Raw genomic sequence first — 27,658 nt, forward strand, 5'->3', positions numbered from 1 at the left:
GCGCCTGGCGAGGGCACCCACCCAGAGCAGAAAGACTGAAGGATATGGACAAGGGTGCTTGGAGGAATGATACCGAGGACAGTTGTGTTGAGGTTAGATGAGGGGTCCAGAGGAACGCGTCAACTTGCCTAGCTCTTTCGAATGGAATCTTTCCTTTGACATGATCCGCAAGTAACCATCATAAACCACTCTACCTGTTTTTCGCGCTCTGTTTGCTTCACCCAGGCTCTCACGACGTTGCTTATACAGCGACAAGGCCAGAGTCATCATCGTTACTAGTCTAGTCTTGAGACTTCTTTAACTCCAGTCAAGCCCTCAGGTTGGTTGCGGTGTCTTGTGGCTATTGGGGTTTGATGGTATCATGTGTTAGTAACCATGTGTTCTTTGATGTTGTACTAGATGCATCCCTTTGAGGAGGTTAATGATGCCTACCAACCACTAACCTTTACGACATGTCACGACAGATTAACTCAGGTATCACGGTCAAGACCAGACAGCATGAGTCTCACACACTTCCATTCCATTCATTGTCCTACACAAATTGCCAATTCTTGATGCCATGACTTCCCCACGCACTTGCCACCCAAATATCATTCCAAGCTCCAGTCAACCTTATCATCACCCAGGTTGCTCCCTGCATCCGACTCCTCCAGCCCATCCTCTTCACCCCCAGACTTTTCATCCCCAGACCCATCCTCAGTGTCGGTGGTCTCACCACTCTTGGTCTCCTCAGGCTTGGTCCCCTCAGCCGCGGGCGCGTCTTCCATCTGGACATCCTTGGTCCCTCCCTGGGTGGAGCCTGCCTCCACAGCTGGACTGTCCTCGTCCTCGTCGAAGATTTCGTCAAGGAGGTCGTCGATCTCGACCTCAGTAGACGGCCCCTTGTTGACTGCGGCGGCGGCAGCAGCACCTGGTACCCGGGCTGCAGGATTGTCTTTGATAATATCCTGGGCCAGGGCGCGAACGGCTTGGATCTGCTGGGCCTGGACCTGCTGGGCCTGGACTGGTTGGGCCTGGGATCTTGGGAGGCGGGTGGGGTAGGTCTTGCTGGCAGAATCCCAGTCCCTGGTGGCTGGGTCCGCAGGCAGACGAGCACCCGTGAAGCCATCCTCATCCAGCTTTCGCTGGTACTCCTGGATCTTGGCCTCGCCTTGTTGCAGAGTAAACTCCGGTGTCCAGGGAAGTCTGGGGTCTCTCCTGCGTCGCCGGCCCAAAGAGTCTTGCTTGGCCCTCCACTCACAGAAAACAGCAGCCCAGTGGAACTCCATCTTCTTCGTCGCAAAAGCTGGCATGTGGCCACGACCCGTAACCAGGAACCGGAATCTGTTGTTGATGTCCGTCAGCTTGGGGCAACCATCAATGTCGTGCTCGATGGTGTTGCACTTTGGGCAACCTTTCATCAAGCCATTGGGTGCCGTCTTGAGACAATTGAAGAGCTCGTGAGTCTTGGAGCCACAGCCACCACACTTGACCTCGGGCTTTGGGGGCTTGACGCGCTCATCCGCAGCCTCCTCCTGCTCTCTGGCCAGGGCCTCCGAAGTCTCTCTCATCTCAATGTATTTCCCCTCTCGAGGAACCCTCACCCCGGATCCGCCGCTGACAACCGTGAGGCCAGACTTCTCGGGCTGCCTCGGGTTCCGAGAGATGAAATCTGTCCTGGCCTTGAAAATAAAGCCAGCTATCTGGTCAGTCTCATTCTCGCCAATGCTCGCCTGTACGAGAAGCCCAGCGGAGTAGAGCGTCTCCATGGTGCCCTGGAACGAGAGGGAGTCGGGGACCAGCTCATCGGTGGCCGAGATGACGTTTCTGACTGGGCCACCTCTCTTGTTGTGAAACCCAGAGCCCAGCGTCTGACCCACATTGTTCGTCAAGGAGCGAAGCTCCAAGCTGTTCGGCGGAAGAATGGTAGGGCCAAGAGCATCACCACCTGGCCTGGCTTGGACCTGGGAGTGGGAGCTACTAGAGCCTCCCAGCGTAGATGAGTTTCGGCCGGCCTCGCCCGAACCGCTCACTACATCTCGCATGTCCTCCTTGTCCTTGCCAGCCTGGGATTTGTTCTCTCCTTTACCAGGCATCGTGCGCGCGCGTGTGTGTGTGCGTGTGTGTCGTTCGTGTGTGTGTGCGCGCGCGGGCGGACGGGTTTGTATTTGAGAGAGAGAGAAAGAGAGAGAGAGAGACTGCGTGCGAAAAAGGACAGGTTCGCGTTGTTGATGCCTTGAAGAAGCCCGAGCTTGACAGTGCTTCGCAGTGTTCGCAGTGCTTCGCAGTGTCAGCTAAGCTTGGGTCCGCCCTGGCCCGTAAAAGACACAACACACCCGACCCTGAGCGCAAACTTAGGCTCCTAAACCTTATATTCAATTTATCTTGCTTGCATTTAGTCTCTCAGAGCCGTGGGCGCGTCAGCGCGCACAAAATTGCCTTGTTCCATTGGAGGCTGTATGCCATGGATCGATCAAAGGATGGTTTTAAGTATCCTTAAAGCATACTCACAGAACGTCATAGCCTCAACAAAACACAATCACGCATATTCAGAACCAAGTCCAAGTATAACAAATTCTTAGTTTAGTTATAGGGCTTCTCATAATCTAGCTGCTATCACTGGTGGTTAAACATGTTTATTTCTCCACGGACCTTTCTCAAAGTGCCCTCCCTAATATTAGCATCCCATCCCCTCTGGTGCTCTCATAGTCGCACAAGATCTAGCATGCCCATTTCTATTCTGTTGATGGGTCTTTAGCATTTAATAGCAATTGTGTACCTATAAACCAGCTTTGGAGCGGGTCCGCAGGTGTCAACTTGTGTTGTCGTCCCCCCACGATTCCCTCCACATGTCACTCACCTTGGTACCTACTTACGGAGATGGAACCTGTGGTCTTACAACATTGTGAGTTTCTAATATTGACAAAATCATTACTCGCTCTATTGCTCCTCGTCGCCCTCCTCCAATGGCCCCCCTTTGTTAGCCTCCGCTGCCATTCCATTAACGATCTTGCACAACACCTTCGGACAAGACCCGCCATGAACGAGTCGATCCTCCTCATGATGTAAGAATACTGAGATGACAGTGTTGGAGAGAACATATTCTTCACTTGATCCCAGGCGCTGGGCGGAGAGGGTAACAGTCGCAATGCTGAGTCCTCTGCCCAGCGGTGCTAGAGGAAGACGAGGGAGTAAAGGGAGATGTATTTGGCAATATCGCGAATCTGAAATGACGCTTCCAGCTAATTCGGGTCTCTTAATTGGCTTCCATCGGTGTCCGCTCCTTTGTCTGCTCGCTCAGAAGTTATCATTCTCATCCTTTGGTGGTTGGGCCTAAGTGCCTCAAGTTGCAACAGCCCCATCATCGCCTCTGGACCCATGCTGAAAGCTGAATCCATATTCAACCAGCAAATAACGATGGCGACAAATGAGAGGACTCTAAGATGATTAAAAGGTGCGTTTGTCTTAGTTAGTTATGGATCATCTGAGATACCATCAGCGGCCAGCCTGCCGCCCCCTGGTGCACATCGGGAAACACCTCGCAGAGTCTAGCCTCACCAGACCATCATACCGATCCATAGCGACACGAAAGACAACCTCCGCCACCACTCTTCCACCAAACCAGTCGCCCCTATTGACTTGCGGAGACCCTTTTAATGGTTCCCCGTCTTAGTTGTATGCCAGGCCACGATCCACGATCAGGCGGCGCTCCGTTTCGCTCCGTTTCGCTCCTTCGTGCCCTTACATACACAGGTACCATCTCGCCTGTCCTCTTTCTGTCACTTCCACTCCCTTGCCCTCCATGACGGGTCCATCCCATCTGGCCTGCTAAGACAGGTTGGTCAGTTGGGATATGTCGTGGTATCGACGACGTCCTCCTCCGAGGCCGGGGATCCCTTGGAGCTCTGGTCATCCGAATCGTAGGGGTCGTCGGTGATCATTTGAGTGTTTTGGTTCAATGCCGCACTCCAACGTTCCTAGGCTTCCCATACAGAGTCATCCTGCATTCCTTCCCAAGTCCAGGCCAGTTCTTCTCGGTCAAAGACGAAGCCCTCCACCTGTCCTCGCTGAATCCGCTCAATCATCATGCTCAGCCGTGCCTCATTCAGCCTCGCAATGGACTCCCGGGCACGCAGGCTGAGAAAAAAGGCGAGCGGCTGCGGTAGCATGTGTTGGGGCAACAAGGGTTCCCGAGAAGGCACATTGTGTCCTGAGATTGACTCCCCTAGAGTCGCCGAGGCATCCTCTCCGTCACGCTGATGAAATGGAAGGTGAGGGCGGATGGCTTCTGGGTTTCCGTTGGAGTAAGTCGAGCAAGATGGCTGGTCCAAAGGGTTCAGATTTCGGGGTTGGACGATGTTGTCCAAGTCGTGGAGGTTTTCTTGGGAACCAGAGAGTGTTGCTGCTTCGTCGCGGAGGGCGGTCCGGGGTCTCTTGGGGTCTGGTTCGGGCGGAGAGGGCGTTTCCGGTCGCTTTCCGTTCGGGCGACGATCGAGGACTCGCCTCCTGAGTCAGCCATGAGTACCAGTCGGTCGGGTAAATGGTTTGATGCTGGGTGTGGTTGATCAGAAGATGCGAAAAGAAGGGCGAGGTCAGGGTAAGGGTGGTAAAGCAAGGTTCGGCGGATCGAGGGAGAGAGACAGGAACGGTCGTGAAGCTTCACGGAGTGAGAAATGAGAGAGGGCGGGCGGTGCAAGGGAGAGATGTTTTATTTATTCCTTCGTCAACAGGCTCAAAAGCCGAGCGAGGCAACAAAGCCAGTGCAGTGTCAAACAACACCAAGGTGCAAACTAATGCTCGCCCCTCCAAAAAACCCTCCACCAGTAGTGTTTTCTTGTGGCAGGCAAGATCCCACCGGGAATCATAGTGTCTCAGGGACGAGAAAAAGGAGTATGCCTCCTCAGGAACCTCGAAGGGTCAATTAATCGTCTTCTATAGCTCTCAGGTACCCGGTCTATAGTAAAAATACTTTCAAGTAATCGATATGGATCATCAAGTTCCGAGACTCGGCCTCGAAGTCATAAAGCGCAGGTTGTGACGGGAGCACGCGTTTGGAAACCCAACAGACCACGTGTGGATGAGAACGAGCTCAGCAGCTGGACCCAGGCGGCGAGCTACAGTCTCTCGTTCAAGTGGACGACTACTCATCGTAGGTAACTTGCTCAAGACGGAGCCGGAGAGGATCCAAACACGCCCATCGGAGGCCTCCGATCGATGTGCTAAGCTCGACAAACGGAGATGTGGTAATCGGGCTCATCTACCTACCAGCTGCCAAGCGATGGATCCCATGCAGCGGAGCAAGGGGTCAGCTCACGATGGAACAATGGATTCATCCGATTATCAAACAAGGCGCTCAAAGAGCCGCACCAGCATGTTCTGGACCCGTGCTAAACCATCAATGTATCCAATCAGTGATTGCTAATACTGGGGGCACTGTCATGGATCCAAGTGAAGCTGTTGGTCCCAGAAGCCACTGCCGACCTGGTCACACTTTAAGACCGGTCCGTACGGTCGGCATTTTGACACCCTTCGGCCGAAACCTCATCCCGGGCATTTTCTATTGTTCCGATTGGTGAAAATACTCATTTCATGCCGACTGAGGCAATCCTTTGAACACAAGATGTACAGCCAGGATCTCCATGGTCTGAGAACCAACAGTCAACAGCACATGCATCATCATCTAAAGCCTTGGTGATGATGCAGAATTCACCGACATGAAATCACCGATACGCAGGTAGAATTCGCAATTGACCGGCTATGGCCCTGCTTTTAAAGAATAATTACCTTCCACTGAATTGACCTGTTCGAGGATGCATTCCAACATTCACCTCACTCCCAGCAGTCATCACCAATCACCAATCCCATCATGGCGCAACCAAGAGTCCTCATCTGCGGCGCTGGCATCGCCGGCCAAGCCCTTGCATTCTGGCTCTCAAAATCACATTTCAACGTCACAGTCATCGAGTGCTTCTCCGGCCTACGCTCCACAGGCCTTCAGCTTGACCTACGCGGACTTGGCATCGAAGTCATGAGGCGCATGGGTCTAGAGGAGGCATTCCGGGCAAAATCCGTCAGAGAACAAGGCTTGGAAATTGTTGACACTTACGACAAACGATGGGCATATTTCCCAGCGAACAAGAGTGGCAAAGGCCTTCAGGGATTTACCACCGACTTCGAGATTATGCGAAAAGACCTCTGCGAGATCTTGCATGAATCGACTAAGCCCCGGGTCAAGTACGCATTTGGCACTACTATCGAAAGCTTCACGCAACATGACAATGTTGTTGATGTCATCTTTTCAGACGGAAACAAGGATCAATTCGATCTCATCGTCGGCGCTGACGGCCAGGCATCGCGCACTCGAAAGGCCATGCTCGGGGCTGATGCTGAGGATCCTACTCACTACCTGGGTGCCTATATCGCCTACTTTACCATTCCTCAGCCAGTCGAAAAGGGAAAAGACTACAATGCTCGGTTCTATCTTGCCACCGGAAAGCGCTTCATCTTCACCAGGCGCAACGAAGATTTCAGGGTCCAGATTTACATGGCTTACAAGACCGACACAGAGTGGATGAAGGATATCCGCAAGGGTGATACTGGGAGGGAGAAACATGCGTTTTTGGACATGTTCAAGGGGGCAGGATGGAAAACAGATACCATACTGAAGGAGATGATGGCCACAGATGACTTCTACTGCGAGCGCCTCGGCGTTGTTGAGCTCGATGCCTGGTCTGACGGTCGTGTAGCTCTTGTCGGCGACGCTGCTTTTTGCCCTTCAGCATCTACAGGCATGGGAACAACATCAAGCATGGTGGGAGCCTATGTCCTGGCTGGAGAACTCGACAAGCACTGCCGCGAATCTGGAAAGCGTGGTATTCCAACGGCACTCAAGGCTTACGATGAAACGTTCCGACCCTTCATGAATCAGGTCCAGCGAGGCTTGACCCAAGGCGATTCTTTCTGGGGGAGACTGCCGACCTCCTCGTTTGGTGTCACTGTTGCCAACGTCTTCATGTGGTTGGCCATGTTGTTGAGGTTGGATGTCATTGGCAAAAGAGTTCTCCGAGAGGATGTCGGGACATGGAAACTTCCAGACTATGAGACGATGGTAAAGGGGACTGAGTAGATGTGATTCAAACTTTAGACACAGGCACAACCTAATGGGAGATAGTCATATAGCATACACCGTTCAATTCCACCAATATGGGAAATATCTACATAAACCGTCACTCTTCTTCCCATTCTCCGCAAGAATACAAGGACCAGATCCTAATATATCCAAACGGGAGTCCAAGTACTCGACAGAGCGTGAATCAGACAGTCTCCTTGGTAGGCTGCTCAACACCGTGGGTGATGACACCAAGCTTCTTCTGCTTTCGCCACTCCTCAGCGTAGCGAACACCAAACCCGTGCTCAAAGACAACCCGAATCTCCTCGAGAGTCATTCCTGCGGCTTCGGGGTAGCAGAGATAAACAAAGATGAATCCAACGGTCGAGAGAGCCGCGTAAAATCCAAAGGTTCCAGAAGGCGAGATTCCACGCATCATGGATAGGAAAGTCGAGGAGACGATGATGTTAGGACCCCAGTTGCAGATGTTGATCATCATGGTTCCTATAGCACGCACTTCCATGGGCAAGAATTCGTTGGCCTGCCATGGCACACATCCGAGACCAGCCGCGTAACAGGCCACGAAGAGAATCATAGAGACCAATACGACAATAGCAGGCCATCCAATGGTATCATCTGTGAGTTCGAGCGTGTCTCGGTCGATCGGAATTTTAACGAAAACGCCGGCGGCGAGAACGAGGAAGACGGGCATTCCCCACATGGTCCAGAGCAAGAGTCTGCGTCGTCCAACCCTGTCGATGAGGAAGATGGAAAGGAACGTAAAGATCCAGTTGGTGGCTGTGACGATGGTTCCAACGGCGATTGGGTTATTGAAGCCGACGATCTGGAAGAGGGTGCTCGAGTAATACATCAGCGTGTTGAAGCCGCAGAGCTGCTGAGTAGCCATGAGACCGCATGCCACGATGGCCGCTCGTCGATTCGCCGGAACCTTGACAAGACTCTTGAGAGACTGTCGGACTGAAACCTCTTCGTTAAGAGCCTTTGCTTGTGTAACGCCCTGCTGAATATGGGCCACCATCTGTGAAACCTGGGTTTCATCGGCCGCAGGATACATGCGTCGCAGAACGCTGACACATTCTTCGGTCTGGTTGTGGAAGAGCAGCTGACGAGGCGATTCGGGGCACCAGAAGAGGAGGGTACCGAGCAGAATCGATGGGATTCCTCCGAGACCGACCATGTATCGCCATCCATGAGGCACCTTGTAAAAGGCTGCGTCGAAGCCATATGCGAGGAGGGAACCGGTTCCAAGAAAGACCATGTCGATGGAAATCATTCGACCTCGATATTTGGCGGGAGAGATTTCTGCAATGTACAACGGAATGATCTATTCTGTTAGGGACGAAGAGACAATGGGTAAAAGACATACCATGGAGGCTGAACCAACACCAAGGCCAACGAGGATTCGACCAACGCACATCTGAGCAAGAGAGTACGAAGTTGCTTGGACAAGGGCTCCTACGGTGAAGAGCACCGAAGAGAACCAAATGGCAGGCTTTCGTCCATACTTGTCAGCTGTGACACCAGCGATAATGGCACCGAACAAAGCCCCAGCAGCGCAAAGCGCCGTGATGAGCTCCTTTTCCCAATGGTCAAGCAACCGTCCATTGAGGTCTGTTCCAAGGACAACGAGAACACCAGAGATGACTCCAGTGTCGTATCCAAAGAGCATACCACCTATGGCGGTTGCGACGACGCAGAGGTTTAAAAAGAGTCCAGGGGTGGAGTCTTCAATAAAGTCCTCCCCTCCCTTCGGGTCGTTGTCTTCGACATGGGAGTGAGCGGCAGCAGCCACAACTTCGTCTTTTCCTGCCATATTGAACGAATAAGGAAGTATTGTGCGGGATGTGTTTGCGGGGATGGTGAGCAAATCTCCAACGTGATACCGTCGTCGGGGTTTTATACCCAAAGCGGTGCTCTTCACTGTGAGGCGATAAACGGCTGCATCAGCTCACATTACATGAACTCCAAGGACTACCTAGCCAGAAATTCTAATAGTTCGGATATTGTCCCGGCCAATGGACAGAGACGTGATTCAAGACGGCCCACCCGTAGAGTCTGGGGTTGAGCGGAGAACTGGAGCACTTCGTCTCCCCATGGGGTTCCGTGTTAGCGTGACTAGCACTTGAGAGTGTGGAGGTGAGCGATTATGGCTGGGTTTGGGAAGTGTATCCGAAGATGAAGCAAGTGTATCCAGGGGTTTGAGACTTCATGACTCGTTGGGCTGAGATTGAGTCAGGCAAGTCTGTCCTTAACAATAGCAAGTCTTTCCGATCCCCCATGACCCACTCACGGCCGCAGGGACCATGTCAAACCCCGCACGAGGCGTCTTAGCAGAGTAATTCTATCCCCCCTCTCAGCAAGTCTTTCCGGACTTGGGGCAAGTCCTCCACCATCGTCGCGAACTGTCAACTCGCAAACTCCAGTGGCGCTCAAGATTCACGATCACTTCGGTAAAGATGGAGACCAATTCTGCAGAACTGCCGCTCAAGATGCAGATCCGACCCGAGGAATTGACATAAAGGCACCAGGCCTTCGCATCGTTTGACACACTACAATCAACAACAAACTCATCGACAATCATCAACAATGGCTCCTCAGAAACTCAAGATTGCTGCTGCTGGCCTCGGCCGCATGGGCAAGCGACATGCCATCAACTTTCTCAACCGCACTCCCCGCGCTGAGCTCGTCGCTGCCTTTACTCCTGACCCTGAGGAGATGGCTTGGGCCAAGGTCAACCTTGAGCCCCATGGAGTCACTTTGTACGATGACTACCAGAAGATGATTGAGCAGCCTGGTCTTCAGGCTGTCGTCATTGGTACTGCTACGTCTGTGCACGCAGAGGAGGCTATCCAGGCCATGCAGAAGGACCTCCACGTCCTGTGCGAGAAGCCTCTCTCGACCAGCATTGAGATTGTAAGTACCATCTACCTCTACCTTAACTAAGCTAACCTGTCAGTGTCGCGATGTTGTGAACGAGGCCAAGAAGCGCCCTCACCTCAAGGTCATGTGTGGCTTTTCCCGACGATTCGATCAGTCCTACCGCGATGCCCACGAGAAGATGGAGCAGGGTGCCATCGGCCGGCCTACAATCATCCGAAGCCAGACTTGTGATAAGCACGACCCTTCAGGCTTCTTTGTCGCCTATGCTGCCTGGTCTGGTGGTGTCTTTGTCGACATGTCTGTTCACGATATCGACCTGACGCTCTGGTTCTTTGGCGACGATGTCATTCCCAAGAGTGTCTCCGCCCATGGTGTCCGTGCTGTTCAGCCCGACCTCGGAAAGTACAACGATTACGATAACGCCGTCGGCATCGTCGAGTTCTGGGGTGGCAAGATCGCCTATTACTATTGCTCCCGAATGATGGCCCACGGACAAGAAGATACCACCGAAATCATCGGCACTGAGGGCAAGCTGACGGTCAACGGAAACCCCCAGTCCAACCTGGTCAACTACTACCACTCGGGCGGCATCACCCGCGAGGTGCCTGCCCACTACTATGGCCGTTTCGAGATGGCCTTTGTGCAAGAGTCCAACGAATTTGCCGAGGCTTGCCTCGACAACAAGACTCTTCCCCTGAAGCTCACCAACGCTGTGCGGGCTGTTGAGATCGGTGCTGCTCTGCAGGAGGCCCTGGTCAGCGGAAAGCAGATTCGGTTCGATGAGGTTGGCCGTCGCATTGAGGAGACCAAGCTGTGATAGACATGAGACACTTAATAGCAAAAGCGTGAATGAGAAAACATTTTATTCTCTAGTATCTTGTATCCATTGTTCTTGCAGTGATGAACGTAATGGGGATGTGTTCCAACCTGTCCTTTGTTGTACGTGGTCCAGAAAGCTGAGCACCATATCTTGATCGTCTTTTTCGGCAAAGACGCCGCCCCCTGTGACTGTTAAGTATGATTTAATCAACAAGCGATATCAACTTACAAACTGAAAGCGAGTGTCGTGCCGTAAAGAGGGCGTTTTCTGCTCTTGCGTGGGAGTTGGCCAACGCTATTACCTGAAGCAGGTGGTTTCGTACGATTTGCTACCACCGTCAGATTCTATCATTTTTATGCCCATTTGAACTAACCTCAACCCGTTTTCCTTGCCGAATATGCTCAAGCACGGAAGATGCTACAATCGGCGTAGACATGGCGAGGATGATATTTGCAATATGGTAATATTGCAACCCGACAGCTTAATGGTCAGCCAAAGTAACAATATTTGAAGGGTACCAACCGTGGAAGGGTGAAAGAACCCATATTTCTGGCAGCAGCCGCCCTTCCTCTCTGTTCCTCTTTGCTTCGTGGATGGGGTTGAACGCTGGTGACTTCAATTCGAACCAGCTATCCACCTCCCGGCGAATCTCTTCCAGGCTATCCGCCGAGCAAGGCTTGTCTGATGAAAAGGCGCAAGCAAGTGCTTTTGCTAGCAGAAAGACCATCTTGTTGGAGTAAGCCGCGTCGTCCATGCGTTTGAACACGTCTGACTGTAGATACGTGTCCAAGTCTGATCGTAGCGGCCTTTGCTTCGTCAATGAGATGTAAATATCTTGTCGAAGACATAACCAGGCGGCGGCTTCACCGAGGCCTCCATTAAAGTCAAACACAGACATGGAGTTGACGATTCTTGAGGTGCCATTGAGGTGTAGCTCCTTGTCATCCGCTGCAAGAGTCAGTCTTGTTCTGGTCTTGATCTAAAGCACTAACCGTCCATCTCCTCGTACTGCCGCAGAATTGCAATAGCGGCGAGCGTCTCTTCATCAACAGGTCCATTCTGCTCAGCCACTGCCTCGATCAGGAGGCTCAAGCATCTATCATAATACTCCAGTGCCTCTGTGGTAGTGTCCGACATGTTTCGGTTCAGGTGTCTTGAGGAGAAGGCAAAGACCGCGTATCGTAGCACAGGAAAGTACATGGATCGCCGAGGAACCTCGATTTCAAAGTGTCGACGCAAGTCAGTTGCATCGGCCCACAGAGCCATGTTCTCGGTGAAATTCCGAATAAGAATAGCTTCTCTAGGAGTAAAGGGCATAGCAGGACGTGATGACGGTGAACATGGAGAAAGGTCGAGTGAGGAGCTGTCTCGGAGATGTCGGGTTCTGTATCTTGATTCTGAAATATCCGAGCCATTCGTTTCAGGCGACACCATCATGTGTGGGGATGTGTGAAAGGCAGGTGACCTCTCAACCGGTGCGTCCATGATTGGAAGATCGAAGCTGTACTGAGCAGAATCTGCTGCTGGGGGCTCGACTCTGGGAGATCTTAATACCTGAGCCATGGCATCGGGAGACTTACATACGGTTCACGGTCCTCGGTTTCGTAGATCTGGGACAACTGAGCGGTCTCATCACAGTATTCCACTTGAAAAGTCAGCTCGTCCACCAAGAGAAATTCTCACGTACAATTGCTCTCTGGTTGAACCCAGACCTGGTTGTCCGAGAAGGCAAATTCATCGGTAGAATCAAGGCCGCTCCGGAACCGAACCTGCAAAGTACGAATACACTGAATCCCTGCTTTCACACATGAAGTGCATGCAGGCATGTTCTTGTCGCCTAATATGGTCACCCCTGGTCTTGGTCGAGTGATCGGAGAACTCACACCTAACATGACGAGCTGGGAGAGTCAGTCGCGTCTCGAGAAGGGAGGGGCATCCATACCTCGACAAGCAGTGCTAGTCACGTCAGCATAGCACACAATTCTTGAACCGATGCTTACCATCCTACCGCGACTCGACTCGTCCTCCTGGGCGCGCGATCCCCAGGCTCCATTGTTGTTGAGCTCAAGCCTATGACAAGAGTAGTGGCAAGAAACTGCGGGGAGTTTGATGAAGCATCACGTGCGGAGTTGAACAAATTACCCCGCACTTTGCGGGGAACGGGAAGCCCGAATTACTTGCTTTTTAAGTCAAGGCATGGAAGAACCCTGACAAAAGGACAGAGGCATCATTGGATCCTCTTCTAAGAATAGCAATTAAGATATGACAAGAACAATAAAAGAATAAGTAAATACTATGTATATATGGTCTCTTACTAGGATGTATTTTAGTAGATTTTATGTAAATATCTTTATACTATTCCAGAGGAGCTAGCACGTGCCCGTCTGCTCATCGCTCACTCCCTACTTGCCTACCTACCTTATCTGACTGTCCTGATCCGAACGTACAAGCTCAAGGTTGCTCATAATAAAAATCATATCATATTCAACTCTCTGATAAGTTCTTGAACTAAATTTGAAAAGTCTCCTCCTGAAAACGCGCATTCGATCGTAGAAATGTCAATGACGTAGGCCTCAAGGACCATTTTCAATTCGACTTTCTGGTCCAAGCCAATATCAAGAAATTTCAAAGTTTGGCTACCGGTTCTTCAGTTAAGTGAGGCCATATGAGACAGACTACTCTTGGTGCAAGGCTGGGTTATCGCCCTCCTTTGGCATTGGAACGAACAACCAGGTGACAGCCGTGGCGGTCAGCAGCCCGCACAAAACGGGCTGCAAGACGGCAACACCAGCGCTGGCTGCAAAGAGACCCGTGATGATGGGAAATAGGCAACCTCCGAGTTGTGCAAAGACAAAGACAAATGACAGAGCCGTTGACCGGATCCGAGGAGCAAAGAGCTTTGAACCAACCGAGATGCCCTGGTGCTATCAGCAACAGTAATCGCGTAAGGTGTATTGAAACAACTCACCGTAGCGAAGTAGGGGCCCATGAAGAAGCCCAGCAAACTGATAGCAATTGAAGCCGCGATGATGTTGGGGACACTGCATGGTTAGCCGCAGTCATACGTCAGACGAGAAACTTACAGCCAAAACAAAATCTGAAGACCAATGCTGATGATAGTGAAGCCGAAAATCATCCTCCGGACCCCAAAGCGGTGCGTTGGTTCAGCCAGAAACAATCTTCCAAGTAGAGATCCTCCACTGAAACCCGCAGGAACAAAACCCATCTGGTTGATGTTTCCATCGCGAACGGCAACGAGATACTCAACAATCCATCCGCTAGCCGTGAGAGTAGCGCCAAGGAAGAAGAAGAAGAAGAGGCTAATCAGCCAGACACTCTTAGTCCTCAGCGCCTCCTTCATCAGGAGGAAGGCATCCTCACTTCTTGAAGCAGGGGTCTCGTCATCAGCTTCCAGTGTCCTTTCTGTGACGGGCTGCTTTCTCTTGATTCCCATCGTGTCCCAGAAAGCCACTGCAACAAGGGCCATGTTGAGAACTCCAATTCCTAGAGGGAAAATGTAGAAGAGATACCATCGCGATACACTTCCGGCTGAAGCAACACCGGTCGCCACGAATGGTCCGACAAGGCAACCAGCCATGTACATTGCATGGATGAACGCGAGCCATCGATGCGATCCTTTTACGCCCGCAACAAAGGTGTTTCCATGTGTATCCTGGTAAGCCTGGCCAAGACTAGCCAGCATAAAAGTGATAGTGAACAGGGCAAAGGGTGGTCGCCAGGCCCGTAGAGCATGAGCCAGCACCTGCAATCCAGCACCCAGAGCGAGCATAGCACCTAGATCAAGGATTTGGCACAGATGCGTATTTGAAAAGGCGGCGAGAAACCAACCCATAAAGTTAGCTCCGTAGCTGCAACAGTTAGCTTTGTCATGGCACACAATCGCTCAACTCACACAGATGATACAATGGCCGTGGTAACATTGTAATCTCGGATCACATGGGGGACAAGGGCTCCAACGCTGCCATCATTCACTCCGGCGACAAAGAAGGAGAATGCAACGCTCATGATCCTAAGCAGATCCGCTTTGCTAGGTTTGTCCGACACATGCTCGGGTTCAGGGTCGTGGAGCGAGTTCCTGGGGCTCTCGTGTTGGCTCTGCAGCTCAAAGGTCGCAGGGACGCTGCTGGTCTCTGTCTGCGTCACGGTCGCCATTTTGACAGAACCTAAGGTGCAGCAAAAGAGTTCGGAAGTCAGACAAGTCCATGATCATGTTATATTTATTACTTTAAACGGGAAATACTCGGTTACACGTCGGTTACGTCTCCATTTAGTGCAGATCGAGCGTTCACGCGGCATCACGAAATCCACAACACCATGACCAAATTGGGGAACGTCGGGCCGCAATGGCTGAACCACGGTTAACAGCGTGTCCTGGATGTAAAGACAAGAGGACAAAATAAGGTAATGGAAAACGGGCCGTTCCCCGGTTCAAGTATCCGCCTGACCTCGTTCCATCTGGCATGACGGTAGGGATGATAAGATCAGAACCCCTATTGTGGGGTGATTCCATCTCCATTTGCGGGCCATGTCAGGGCAAGGCCTTATTTCCTAACCTGGTAGTAAGGGAATCCCAATTTTTGTGGCTACCCTATACTGACGCGTTTTTCGTATTCAACGTGATTAACGCGCTTTAAACTCAATCGATCTTGGAGTAAATGCATGCAATACCGTTTCTATAGATCCGGGGAAATAAGGCTACTTCATTTGCAGTTCAAATATATTTTATTGTCTGTGCAATAACGAGAATGGTTCTGTATTCGTATTCGACTCGGTTTCAATGCCGATGAACTATGGTATGCTTAACCTCTGCCGTGCCGCCATTCTCAATTCTCCCTAGTGGCACAGTAAAATCTCCATTCTAGTGACGGCCTTTTCTTGATCTACTCTCCACTTTTGACCAAGTCTCGATCCAATGAATGGGTGCCTCCAAGACTCGATCGCGCCATCAATCAGAGGGTCGTGATTTGAGTCCGACACTCAGGCGTTCACGTGTCATATGCGCGTAAACCGCCCGCAGCAACGCTTTGCTTGGCTTTATGATCGTAAAGTATCGAATCAGTGAGACGCTTGAGACAGCTTGTAAGGATTGAGGCGAGAATCAAGTGCCCAGTTACCTCCCTAATCTCAAAACTTGCCGAGTGCTGAGAGCAAAGCTGTTAAACTTGGACTGCCTTTGAGGACGAACCAGATCCTTGAGTTGATGCTCGATCAGACGTTGGGGATCCTCGTCATCCACGTTTGCGTTCGCCCGAGATTGCAGCCACGAAAGCAAGACGCGTGATTTGATCGGCAATGTCCAACGCACTAGAAGCCTAGAAGGACACAAGACTTGATCCCGGCGCGAGATACGACGAAGGATCTACAACAACACATGGAACACTAGACGAAAGAATGCGGGGTCAAGCCGCTCCTGAGGCTAGTAACCCCATCTCACTGGAGGCCAGCCGTGTGGTGCGGATGGTTCCTTGGAGGAGGACTAGAGCACGTTCCCCTCCTTCGGCGCATCAATAAAGCGAATGCGGCACAGCCAACGAGGCGATATTGGAGAAGCCAAGGAACAGGCCGGGCTCCGGGGTAATTGGCGCCGGTTGGGATGTAACGTTTGCATGGAGGCCGGGGAATTGGCCGGAGTGACGCCGTCCATACCTGCTATTCCGGGGTAGCTCCCATGCGGGGTGCCCACGGGGTGGCCAGGATCCCCCCAAGCATCTGATAGGCGGGCGTATAAACTGTGAACCCTCTTGGAGGGCTTGGCCTGTAATAGGCGCGTCTAAAGGAAAACGAGACGAACCCCAGATGGCTAAATGACATGGTGCTGATAATAGTTCCACGACTAACAGGACGGGCCATCCATGCATTAGCCCGACACTTCACCCGCCAGGCATCATGGGAAGCTTATAAGTTGGCTGTAACCTGCACTGTTGCACTGACTCGTCTCTTGGTAACCCGTCCATCCTTACACATTGTCATTGTCATTGTTCACTCAGCAAGACACCATCCAACATGGGCAACCCCGTCGAGACAAAGGCCGAGGGCGGCCAAGAGGTCGAGCACGCCTACGATGTTGAAGACAAGACGTTCGCTGCCGAGGACAAGGCTGCGAATGCCCAGAAGCAGGATGCTATCGAGGCAGAGAATGCGGAGCACAACATGGGTGTGCTCGAGGCCGTTCGAGCTTACCCCATGGCTTCGCTCTGGGCCTTTATCATGTCTTGCACCATTGTAAGCTATACACTCCCCCACTCACCATGACTTGCGCTAACATCACCTACAGATCATGGAGTCCTACTGCGTCTTCCTCATCGGCAGTTTCATCGCCCTCCCTCGATTCGCCAAGGACTACGGTATCCAAAATAACGGCAAATGGGTCATCGAGACCGAGTGGCAGTCTGCTCTCCAGGCTATTGGTCCCATTGGTGCCTTGCTAGGCGTCTTCCTCGCTGGTCCCCTCACCAGCAAGATCGGATACCGCTGGGCCACCATCAGCGGTCTTATGGCCCTGAACGCCTTCATCTTTGTCTTCTACTTTGCCAACTCGCTCCCTGTGATGCTGGTGTCCCAGATCCTCGAGGGTATTCCTTGGGGCATCTTCATCGCCAACTCCCCCGCATACTGTTCCGAGATTGTGCCCATGAAGCTGCGAGCTCCTGCTACTCAGATGCTTCAGATGTTCTGGGCCATTGGAGCTATCATCGTTGGTGGCATCACCTACCATTATAACACTTTGGACCACCCCAACGCTTATCGGTACGTGCCCTTTCGCATCACAAGTGATTCCTCTGCTAACGAGAGAATAGCATCCCCATTGCCCTTCAATGGATGTTCCCCACCCCTCTTGCCATCCTCATCTTCTTGGCGCCCGAGTCACCTTGGTGGTTGGTTCGAAAGGGCAAAATGGAGGAGGCAGCACACGCTGTGGAGCGCCTCGGACGCAAGTCGTTGATTAACAAGTCGAACGAGACCGTCGCTATGATGAAGCGTACCATCGACCTCGAGAAGAGCGAGAAGGAGCCCAGCTTGATCGAACTGTGGAAGGGTACCGACCGCTACCGTACCCTCATCGTATGCGGTGTCTACGCCGCCCAGAACCTTACTGGTAACCTGATTGCCAACCAGGCCGTCTACTTCTTTGAGCAGGCTGGCATGAAGACTGACACTGCTTTCGCCATGGGTCTCATCACCTCTGCCCTCCAGACCGTCATGGTCATGCTGTCTTGGATTCTTACAACCTACCTTGGCCGACGTACCATCTACCTCTGGGGTTCCGCCATGAACATGGTCGTCCTCGTCGCTATCGGTATCGCAGCCTCTTTCGGACAGTCAACCTCGGCATCCCTCGCGCAGGCGTCCCTGGGTCTCATCGTCTCCGTCCTTTTCACCCTCGGCCCTGCTCCCGCTTCTTGGGTCATTATCGGAGAGACGTCTGCTATTCGCCTTAGGCCTCTTACCACTGGTGTCGGACGTGGTTGCTACTACCTCGTCAACATTCCTTGCATCTTCCTGTCCAGTTACATGCTCAACCCCACGGTAAGATATCCTCACCCGCATTTCAAGGCACAATTGCTAACATTCCGTAGGGCGGAAACCTTGGCGGCAAGTGTGGTTACGTCTGGGCTGGTACTGCCCTCGTCTGCTTGGTCATGTCATACATCTGGGTGCCTGAGATGAAGGGTCGATCCTACCGTGAGATTGACATTCTGTTCCGACGTCGTGTTCCTGCTCGCAAGTGGACCAAGACGATCGTCGACATTCAAGATGATGAGTAGATTCAGATTCAGTTAGGGATCTCACCGCTACCCCAAAAGGGAAGCTATTCCGGTCTCCCCTTGTTACTGTACAAGCGACGGCCTGGCGGGACGCACCCGTTGCATGTTGCCATTACGTCAACTGCTGGGCATAGGGAAGCCAACACGCTCCGTCATTGGCTGCTTAGGTTACAATGAGATATAAATAAATGTGGTTCTCGTTCCTCGTTCAAGTATTTGCCTGACTTCTCCACTCGTGTGATTGACAAGGGTCAACTATCCCCATGGGGACATAATCTCCGGTTGGCAATATCACGGGGTAATATGGGAGCGCTCTGTTACTACGTAGTATGGAATGGGTGTCCTCTTGATAATTGGTTGATCCTTGTTGCATTTTCAGGCATGTAGGGCATGTTTTTGATGTTTCGTAAGCTGGTAGTCAGCAACCACTCCTACGCTTTCGGCCCTATAAGAACTTTCGTATATCTAGGGTTTCAAAACCAGTAGTATAAGCTTAGCAAGCTATGAAAAAAAATTGACTAAGGGCTAGTGGCTCTTCTACGGATTGTGATACACAGCTACTTCCTTGATATCGGAGTTATGGCTCAACACTGTAAGTTTACGCACTAGTCGCCTACTTGTATGTCCACGCCTATCTGATAAGCACCCCTGGCGCCTACGCTGCATCCTTCCATTTAAATAGTACCTTTAGTACTGTTCAAAATTTCAACAGCCTATGGTTTCATCATTGTCCTTCATTCAGAAACGCTGTGCACTCCATTTCTACATCCGTGCCCAGTGGTAGTTGATGTACCGCAACACAAGTGCGAGCCTATGATGCCATTAGATCTGTGCTCGTAGAAGAGAGTACAATACTGGTAGCATTGACAGAGAGAGAGATGAGACATACGGGCTTAGGACTCCATGTAAAGAACTCATCGTAGGCCTCGTTGATGAGGTCAAAGTTCTGCATGTCGGTGATGTAAATGTTCACCTTGACAACGTTGTGTAGACTGCTTCCAGCTGCAGTAAGAATTGCTTCAAGATTCTTCAAGGTTTGCATCTTTGCAGTCTGTTAGCAAGGTCTTGTTCATCCAGCTGCGGGCTCTTGTTGCCGATGCGAAGATACCTACCGCGCGATCCTTGACGGTGCCCTCAACGAGCTGCAGATCAGTGCCTGGAATAAGCCCCACGTTTCCAGAGCAAAAGACAAGTCCATTGTATTTAATGGCTTGGGAGAACTGGGGAAATGGGCTGGGAGCCTCTTCTGTTGAGACAGCTTGCATCTTTGTCGTCATTGCTGGCGTAGTAAGGGCGGTGAGGTTGATGTCAAAGAGGCTGATTCGAATCTTGGTTTTATCTCAAATAGTATTGAACAATGCCATATCATACTTTACTTATAATAGGCAAACATGGTCTAGGCCTATCTTATTATTAAATAATCATAAGAAACATGCTTGAAGAGCTTGTAAAAAACGCCCTAGAGTGGGTTTCTACTCGGTTATCCAGTCAGTGGCACCCTTATCGAGTCATGCCTGGTACCCCAAGAATTCTCGAGTTTGTAAGCATCCATCTTGCGCCCTTGCTTTGACCAATGGGTCTTTGAGCTATCATGGATTAATAACTTGTTATTTGCGCCTTTGGCTTTATCTGCCTTTTGCCGTCCCCAGCCGCTATACCGGCGCTGAACGGGGGTGCATTCTGAGATAAACCATTGAAGGAGCATTCTCACTGCCCATCATTATTGCTGGATCAACCATGTTGCCGATAAGAGTATTATCTTCTAAATTCCAATGTCGCGTTCAATCTGACTGTCGCCGTATGTTGTGTTCCTACACTAAGCTTTCGAATCGCGCGTCTACACTGGCGTCGCAATCTTCCACGAGAAGATCGCTACGCCGATATTCCTCCCATCTCGGTTCTCAAACAATGGGCAGCTCACAGCACCATGTGGTTGCTCTTGAATAATGCCACTTTTCAATCCCCAACTTGCCCTTTCCCATCGCCATACAGGCTATTCGTCAACGACTCCCGACGAAATCGCCCAGAGATTACGAGATGCCACCATGGCCATCATCACCATGATGCCCATCTCGGTACAAGACTTGGACCAATGCCCCAGCCTTAAGTGCATCTTGGCCACATCTACCGGTGTCGACTGGATCGATAGAGACGCTTTCCTGAAGCGAGGCATCAGAGTCCTCAATACTCCCCATACCAACATCGCTGCCTTTGCGGAACACGCAATCGCATTGTACTTTGCGGTGAGAAGAAGGATTATCGAGTTACACGGTGTTATGACGACGACAAAAGAATATTACGAGCGACGAACACTCAAACATCGTTTCCCTGAGCTGCCCCTTAGCTGCTCTCAAGAAACCCTGGGTGTATTTGGTTATGGGCATTTGGGGAAGTGCATCGAGTCGATAGCTACGGCCCTGGGAATGCGAGTGCTGATAGCTGAAAGAAAAGGCCAGCCCCCTCGGGACGGCCGCGTCGCATTCGAAGACGTTCTCCGTGAGGCAACGGTCCTTGTCATTGCAGCACCCAAGAATCGTGATACAGTAGACATGATCAGCGAAGGCGAGCTGAAGACAATGAGACGTGATGCAATATTGATCAACGTGGCTCGTGGTGGGATCGCCAACGAAGAGGCTCTCGTCAAATGCCTTCGTAGTGGATGGATCGGGGCGGCCGCGGTGGACGTATATGACGGCGAACCCCCACAGCGAGGTGTTTCTCCCTTGTTAGAAGACAACATACCGAATCTGATTCTGTCGCCGCATCTGGCTTGGCTTTCGGCGCAGATAATCTCGAATCGGCAAGACGGAATTGTCAAGGAGCTCGTCGCGTATGTTGCTGGCGAGTCGGCCAATGTCATTCTCTAGGCGCATTCCCGACCATTTTGTAGGCCAATTAAGACCGATTTGCAGTAAATATGTGCTTGAAGTAAAGAAACTACTTTGCATCGCCATACTGTCGACGATGGCGCCCTTTGTCTTCCCTCTGAAGAATCTGGACACCAGTCACTTTCACACTGTCTCCCCGCCGCTTAAGCCGAGCTGTTCTATATAAAGCAATACCTGTCCCTGCCAAATAATCACAATTTTGGAACTTTTATCCAACCTCATCTCCAAAAGCTACCCAAAATGTCGATCCGAAAAGCTTCTTATGGTAAACACACGTTGTATGCATACACACAAAGCCTCTCTCTCTAACAATTCCTAGTTACAGTTGATGTTTTCACCGCTACTCGGTACGGTAGCAACACGATTTCATGTTTCAATAACTTTTTGTTGACCCCGAGCACTAATTCTGTGTTCCCAGGTTCAAGGGAAATCCCCTGGCAGTTGTCAAAGTCGACGGCGAAGCTCTCTCCCATGAGCATATGCTGACGATTACACGAGAGTTCAAGTACTCTGAGACGGTGTTTCTTCGTCAGGCCCAAAATGACCAGCTCAGTATGAACATCTTTACGCCGGCAGGTGACCTGGACTTTGCTGGACATCCCGTAATCGGTACGGGCTACGTGCTATTCCACCAGCTGCTGCCAGGCATCTCTCTTCCAGATCCTCTGCCTGAGGCTATCTCTGTCTCGATCAAAGCCGGAACGGTTGTACTTCGGTATGTTCCCGAGAGCGATACTGTTCTCGCTGAGGTGCCTCACAATGTGCATATTCATTCCTGTGGCACGCCCAAGCAAAATATCCTCGATACGCAGCCCAACTTGGTTGATCGGGCATTTAGGCTAAGCCAAGATTACCCCGCTGTTTCGATCGTCAAGGGAGTAACATATACCCTCGTCGACATGTCGGATCAGGAGGACCTCTTTGCTCGTGTTGCCGCGGGTAGGAGTCAAGACACACCCCTGGATGATGAATGGGCTCCTTCACACACTGGCACCATGTACTACCGACGCCAAGAGGTGTCCGATGACAACGGAACCACTGTTGAGCATCTGCATGTGCGCATGATTGCTATCGACTTGGGGGATCCAGCCACCGGGAGTGCATGCTGTTCGCTGGCGGCGTATCTGGCTCTCATGCGGGGAGGAGCGGGCAACTCTCACCGCTTTTACATGAATCAAGGGCGTGAGATTGGTCGTGAGAGTGACATAATTGTCGACGTGGTCTTGGATGAGTCTGGAAAAGGCGTGTTATCCATGTTTCTGTCGGGGTTGGCAGCGTTGGTGGCTGAGGCAACCATTCGATTGCCTTGAAATGAGTCATTCTGCTAGTGGAATAGCGAGGAATCTAGTCGGCCTGATGCTTCAAACCAGTGGAAGAACTGTGTCTAGGTAGAGTGAGTAAACATGGTTACAAGTGGCTTTCTTCGGCTTATCATAATGTCATGGTGTGACTGTAACTCTTGTGGCCTTATCATTCATGTATGCTCGAGTCAAGTGTGGGTATGAGGAGTGCAGTCTTGGGCTTGTCAATTTCACCCTTCCTATTTTGAGGGGCCAATTGTGTCCTCGACAACGTGCAATGCGTTCCACAGATATCACATGGGCTTCTTGAATTTGGATATAGCCGTTTTGAGGGCGTGAATTGCCACTCCGATTCCGGGAGTGTTTCAAGAGAGATCGATGGGTTGAAATAGCAAGTCTTGAGCGTGAGTGTTGGTTTATCCTGACACCAATTCAACAAAATGAAGAACGTACAAGGATTCAAGATTGATGACTGGGGTATGTGCTTCCTGTCGCCATCCTTCACTGAGGATCTAAAAAGCTGACACTGGTTTTATAGTTCGGGTTCATGGTGTGAGTCTGGCACAGAGGTCTTTGAGATGAGAGATTGCCAACTTTCCTCGAGGCCAACAGTCGCTTTGGACTTGAAGGTAAGAATATTTCCCTCATCGTTGAAGAATACTGACAATTGCAAGGGTCCTATGTATCGGCACTATCAATGAATGACCTTCAGCAACTGTCTACGGATCCCACCCTCGAGGTCGTGAACCGAGACATGGAGGTCAGCTATGGCTCTTTCGAGGGTTCTCTTGAGCTCCGCGAGGGCATAGCCGCATTGAACTCATCAGAAGGGTCAAAGCTGACTGCCGAGAATGTCATCATCACACCTTTATCCATCATGGCCAACTACCTGGTCCTGGATACCATCTGCCAGAGCCGAGCTTGCAAGAAGAGCGTCGCCGGACCTAACCCGTCTAATGGGCCGGGGCTTTCCATGAGGCCGCGGGCAAACACGATCAGCCATGTTGACAGCAGCACGATGAAGATGATTGCTGCTGCGAATGCCTCTGTCCAAGGAGGCATCCCCCCTACCTATACCCATAGCAGACGCCTGAGTCTAGCCGGTTTGCCTATCCCTAGCTTGGACCGTGGCATACTAGCAACCATGGGACAGCGAGGGTTGCAGCACGGGTTGCCTAAGCTGGAGACGAGCACCTTGGGAAGCCTCGACTTTAGCAACGGCCTGAGGACAGCGCCGCCGGTCGCCGCCGCCTTCAACACCGAATTCGACTTTGAGGGCCTCTTCGGGTCGGGCTCGACGATAAACCCCGATGCCCTCCATTACAATCGTTCGCCGCAATTAACGGCCTTGGAACAGGCCTCGCCGTTCGCGCCGCCCATGAATGAGACGCCCTCGAGGCAAACCCTCGACGATAGTTTTGACGGGCTGACTGGTTTCGAGCATTAGATGCCTTTTCGCACGAACGAAAATGTGGTGGACGGGATATAGTCCGTCCGCCATCTGCAAGACGAGCCAGAGCGGGATAAGCGATGTTATGCTGGATAGTTCCAACTACCTGGCGCTGGCCGGGACAAGTACCATATGGTGTTGAATATGTGGTAAAAAAAGAAGCTATTGGAAGGTGCTGGAAAGGAAAGGATTTGTCCTAGGCTGACGACGCAGCTATTCTAGTTGATTCTACCAAAAGGCATATATAACCTGCCTTGTACCCTCCAGGGAGGGGGGAGGCACAAGAACAACGAGAACACATAATTCACCTCCATATTTGACATATGGCAACTCTCCGTAATGAGCCTTCCATAGATGCCGAAGCCGTTTGCGATTGTTCTAAATGGCTCCGTCTTCCCGGATCTCTTGAATGGGACCCCTCTGTCACCTCAGTCTTCTCAATAGGTCAATGACCCTTACTTCTCTACGCCTCCACCTGAGCCGAGCCCGTTGGGGCCGTCCGTCGTAACGAGACCCTACTCAGTCAACTTGATTTGCGCATCGACCCGGATGCAAAAGTCTTAATTTGCTGCCGGCCAGCGTGCCGATAAGGTAACCGCCCCGCTAACATTAATCGGACACCCAGGGAAGTCGGCCAGTTTTTTTCCCAACTCCAACACCATAACCTAACACATCACGACCGGGTTTTTCTCGTGCTATTTACTTCTAACACAAAAAATAATACATGCATCTTATTTCCCATACCTGATTATACTGAAAACGACCTCCAGAATGCCGTCAAAGACGTTGAATCCGGCTCGTCTTTGCGGAAAGCTTCCATTCAGTATGGTGGGCCTCGTTCGGCCATAGGGTGACCGGATGCAAGGCCGCACAACGCGAAAAGAGAGCCATGAGAGTCAGCAGAGGCTCTCTAATAAGCAGGAAAAGCGTCTTCGTAAATGGATCCTCATTCAGCAAGAGCTAGGCGTGCCTGCAACCCACCATCAACTTCGCGATTTCGCGTGTCGGATCCTTGCCAATGCCCGCGACACTCAACCACTCGGGAAGCGCTTGGTTGAGGGCTTCTTCAACCACAATGCTGAGGTCCAGACCGTCAAAGGCAAGATGATTGAACGTACGTTTCAACGGAGCCTTGGCTGAGATTCTGGAAGGAATTCTTCAGACTTCTTGCCCTCCTCGCGATGAAGGAGATCCTCCAAGAGAACCGGCGCAAGGGGCCCAATAGGCGCACGGGTACCCGTGCGCCTATTGGGCCCCTAATAATGCGATGGTCTGACTAACAGCTATTTTACACCAACCGAGCATACGAAAGAGGATAATAAAGAGCCTTGTTCTTCTACAAAGGAAAGTGGCTGAAGAGCCGGTTTTATCAGCCACCGAGCACCCCACAATAGGGGCTCTGCTTGACCAATCAGAGGGCGAGGCGTCACGCAACAATAACTCTTTCAGGATCAGGACAGCGACCGCTACCAAGGCCGAAATAGCTAAAGATAGTAGCCATGGTGTAGCTAGTGAGTGGGCTGTTTAGACACGTCTGCCAGAGCAGAAGGACTGCTGAAGTTACGAGCGACGTGATTGCTTCCATGGTTTTACTAGCGGACATATGCGAGTTGGATGTTAACGATGGCGTAGTTATGTCGGAGTCTGCGACGGGAGCCTTGTCACGACCACCAAATTAGGGTTAGCTCTTGCCTTATCAGGTTAGACCATTGGGGCTCCAGGAGCTGGTTGCCAATCAATCCAATCCAGTCCAAATCTTCGAGAAACCCAAATCCAGTCGAGTCATTTTCCGACAAATCCAGTCCAATCCAATAACATCACTGAACGTAACCCCAATGCACCCACACGAGGCGAGATCCACTGAAGACCTCTTGCAAGATTGAGATTCAACAAAGGGATCAAGTATTAAGAAAGTATCTGCGCATCCACGCTATCTCGCCGTGGACTTGGCGATTGTGTGATGATACAACTCATCAGTGCTCCTATCATCTCTCGGATCCACATTCAGACTCTCATCATCAACTCTAGTAACGACGCGGATCTCGTCCCCTGAACCATCGCCAAGAGGTGATCCCTTAGACGCTACAATCACCGTGTTGGACTCCAAGTCGTCTCGGGTAGGGTCTGTCATGGTCGCAGTCTTCTTATCCTTTCCTGGCTTATGCGCAGAAAGTTCGACAAATGCACCCGTATTGCGGTAATCTCGATTCGATCCCGACTGAGTTCCTCCACGGTGCCGGATGAAGTCGATGAGTTCGCCGAGTACCGCAAATTCGAGCTTAAGCTTAATGGAGTATATCACCACCTTGATTCCCTGCTGCCAGACAAAGTAATTTTTATACTCGATGGCGAGGAGGGCAATGTCCATGATGACGATGACGATATTGATGGCAAAGAGCTGCCAAAGGACACGTCGTGTGTTGCCAAAGGCCGTCTTGAGGATACCGATCGTCTTCCAGATATAGAGGCCGGAGATTATAAATTCCTGGATGCAGAAACAGGTCATCTGCACCTTTTCGAGGACGTTAAAGACGGCGTTGAAGCCTCGCTTGCTTTTGTTTGGAGAGTATGTCGATCCAAATAAGAGGACGGTGATACTAGTATGCTGCACTGCTGTCAGTGCTGATGCATCCAGAGCAAGGATCGACATACCCAGACAACACCGTTGATAACGATCATACATAGAACACCCCGTAGGATCCTAGCGTCTGTCACGACAAGATGGAGCCGCGAGTACAACACCACAGACTGGCCAGAGACCAACAGAACCCAGCCAACGCTGTCAATGATCATGCCCACATAGTCGTGGGTGAAGTCAAAGTAGACAATCAACCATCCGACACAATAGGGAATGACACCAAACGACGCAAGCAGGATACTCCAAAAGTAGAGACCCGAGCGACGCTTGAAGGTCATGAAGATGAGACACAACAGCTCAAAGGCATTGCACATCGCCAACGTAGCACAGACCTAAGCACATCAGCATACTGAAACATACCGCAATAATCACAAGCCGTACAATGACGAGAACCGCCTCTGGGGTGTAGACAGCGCCCTCGAGAGCCCGTTTGGCCGTGTAGGGATGATCGCTCAATCGCAACGACATGGTGTTGCTGCCGACCGCGGAAGGATCAGCACTACGGAGGTCTATCTCAAAAGTTTTGTCCAGGAGCTAGTAGCGCCAAGGCCGCTTATCCCTGTCGGTACCTGAGGTACTTTGGAGCAAATCTTTTCAGTTACTTACTCCCTAAAGCTATAGGGAGGGCTATTGGAGCCCAGGGGGAAATCTAGTGAAGCTTAGAGAGCTATATCCTTAGAAGATAGGGGCTTCAAAAGTAAAGAAAGAGGACCATAAGTACCGATGTAACTGTGCTTGGAAAATGGCCTCTGATTGGCTCGTGTATTTGTGTGGCTTGAGGGCCAG

At 51.3% G+C, this 27,658-nt stretch overlaps 13 protein-coding genes across 13 annotated transcripts; 6 read left to right on the top strand and 7 right to left on the bottom strand.

Moving 5' to 3' along the window:
• Window positions 1–590: 590 nt before the first annotated feature.
• On the bottom strand, window positions 591–2,075 carry NECHADRAFT_86220 (uncharacterized protein; the record flags this gene model as incomplete). The annotated part of the gene is made up of 1 exon (XM_003041144.1): window positions 591–2,075. The coding sequence occupies one exon, from the start codon at window positions 2,073–2,075 to the stop codon at window positions 591–593; it is 1,485 nt and encodes a 494-aa protein (XP_003041190.1).
• Window positions 2,076–3,221: 1,146 nt separating this feature from the next.
• Window positions 3,222–4,844, bottom strand: NECHADRAFT_86221 (uncharacterized protein; the record flags this gene model as incomplete). Its single annotated transcript, XM_003041145.1, has 5 exons — window positions 3,222–3,417; window positions 3,551–3,629; window positions 3,729–3,807; window positions 3,972–4,485; window positions 4,801–4,844. 5 exons carry the CDS (start codon window positions 4,842–4,844, stop codon window positions 3,222–3,224), a joined length of 912 nt encoding a protein of 303 aa, XP_003041191.1.
• A 1,001-nt stretch (window positions 4,845–5,845) lies between these two features.
• Window positions 5,846–7,105, top strand: NECHADRAFT_51179 (uncharacterized protein; the record flags this gene model as incomplete). The annotated part of the gene is made up of 1 exon (XM_003041104.1): window positions 5,846–7,105. The coding sequence occupies one exon, from the start codon at window positions 5,846–5,848 to the stop codon at window positions 7,103–7,105; it is 1,260 nt and encodes a 419-aa protein (XP_003041150.1).
• Window positions 7,106–7,292: 187 nt separating this feature from the next.
• NECHADRAFT_97061 (uncharacterized protein) lies at window positions 7,293–8,921 on the bottom strand (the record flags this gene model as incomplete). The annotated part of the gene is made up of 3 exons (XM_003041146.1): window positions 7,293–8,432; window positions 8,475–8,846; window positions 8,877–8,921. The coding sequence occupies 3 exons, from the start codon at window positions 8,919–8,921 to the stop codon at window positions 7,293–7,295; spliced, it is 1,557 nt and encodes a 518-aa protein (XP_003041192.1).
• A 773-nt stretch (window positions 8,922–9,694) lies between these two features.
• On the top strand, window positions 9,695–10,805 carry NECHADRAFT_51276 (uncharacterized protein; the record flags this gene model as incomplete). The annotated part of the gene is made up of 2 exons (XM_003041105.1): window positions 9,695–10,021; window positions 10,065–10,805. 2 exons carry the CDS (start codon window positions 9,695–9,697, stop codon window positions 10,803–10,805), a joined length of 1,068 nt encoding a protein of 355 aa, XP_003041151.1.
• Window positions 10,806–10,835: 30 nt separating this feature from the next.
• NECHADRAFT_72641 (uncharacterized protein) lies at window positions 10,836–11,706 on the bottom strand (the record flags this gene model as incomplete). The annotated part of the gene is made up of 4 exons (XM_003041147.1): window positions 10,836–10,990; window positions 11,037–11,136; window positions 11,182–11,288; window positions 11,331–11,706. The coding sequence occupies 4 exons, from the start codon at window positions 11,704–11,706 to the stop codon at window positions 10,851–10,853; spliced, it is 723 nt and encodes a 240-aa protein (XP_003041193.1). The 3' UTR covers window positions 10,836–10,850.
• Window positions 11,707–13,483: 1,777 nt separating this feature from the next.
• NECHADRAFT_51245 (uncharacterized protein) lies at window positions 13,484–14,981 on the bottom strand (the record flags this gene model as incomplete). Its single annotated transcript, XM_003041148.1, has 4 exons — window positions 13,484–13,705; window positions 13,777–13,849; window positions 13,892–14,677; window positions 14,722–14,981. 4 exons carry the CDS (start codon window positions 14,979–14,981, stop codon window positions 13,484–13,486), a joined length of 1,341 nt encoding a protein of 446 aa, XP_003041194.1.
• A 1,851-nt stretch (window positions 14,982–16,832) lies between these two features.
• On the top strand, window positions 16,833–18,595 carry NECHADRAFT_51164 (uncharacterized protein; the record flags this gene model as incomplete). The annotated part of the gene is made up of 4 exons (XM_003041106.1): window positions 16,833–17,051; window positions 17,104–17,576; window positions 17,627–18,356; window positions 18,407–18,595. 4 exons carry the CDS (start codon window positions 16,833–16,835, stop codon window positions 18,593–18,595), a joined length of 1,611 nt encoding a protein of 536 aa, XP_003041152.1.
• A 724-nt stretch (window positions 18,596–19,319) lies between these two features.
• NECHADRAFT_51206 (uncharacterized protein) lies at window positions 19,320–19,860 on the bottom strand (the record flags this gene model as incomplete). The annotated part of the gene is made up of 3 exons (XM_003041149.1): window positions 19,320–19,406; window positions 19,485–19,637; window positions 19,708–19,860. The coding sequence occupies 3 exons, from the start codon at window positions 19,858–19,860 to the stop codon at window positions 19,320–19,322; spliced, it is 393 nt and encodes a 130-aa protein (XP_003041195.1).
• Window positions 19,861–20,541: 681 nt separating this feature from the next.
• Window positions 20,542–21,462, top strand: NECHADRAFT_51178 (uncharacterized protein; the record flags this gene model as incomplete). Its single annotated transcript, XM_003041107.1, has 1 exon — window positions 20,542–21,462. The coding sequence occupies one exon, from the start codon at window positions 20,542–20,544 to the stop codon at window positions 21,460–21,462; it is 921 nt and encodes a 306-aa protein (XP_003041153.1).
• Window positions 21,463–21,798: 336 nt separating this feature from the next.
• On the top strand, window positions 21,799–22,793 carry NECHADRAFT_51224 (uncharacterized protein; the record flags this gene model as incomplete). Its single annotated transcript, XM_003041108.1, has 2 exons — window positions 21,799–21,830; window positions 21,902–22,793. Coding segments are annotated over 2 exons (924 nt in total), but the record flags the coding sequence as incomplete, so codon positions are not given.
• Window positions 22,794–23,224: 431 nt separating this feature from the next.
• NECHADRAFT_86231 (uncharacterized protein) lies at window positions 23,225–24,231 on the top strand (the record flags this gene model as incomplete). Its single annotated transcript, XM_003041109.1, has 4 exons — window positions 23,225–23,261; window positions 23,323–23,336; window positions 23,389–23,413; window positions 23,459–24,231. 4 exons carry the CDS (start codon window positions 23,225–23,227, stop codon window positions 24,229–24,231), a joined length of 849 nt encoding a protein of 282 aa, XP_003041155.1.
• Window positions 24,232–26,164: 1,933 nt separating this feature from the next.
• On the bottom strand, window positions 26,165–27,340 carry NECHADRAFT_51153 (uncharacterized protein; the record flags this gene model as incomplete). Its single annotated transcript, XM_003041150.1, has 3 exons — window positions 26,165–26,839; window positions 26,887–27,204; window positions 27,254–27,340. The coding sequence occupies 3 exons, from the start codon at window positions 27,338–27,340 to the stop codon at window positions 26,165–26,167; spliced, it is 1,080 nt and encodes a 359-aa protein (XP_003041196.1).
• Window positions 27,341–27,658: the final 318 nt, after the last annotated feature.

Source organism: Fusarium vanettenii (genome assembly GCF_000151355.1).
Source record: "Fusarium vanettenii 77-13-4 chromosome 10 genomic scaffold NECHAsca_52_chr10_4_0, whole genome shotgun sequence".
Classification (NCBI taxonomy): Eukaryota; Fungi; Ascomycota; class Sordariomycetes; order Hypocreales; family Nectriaceae; genus Fusarium; species Fusarium vanettenii.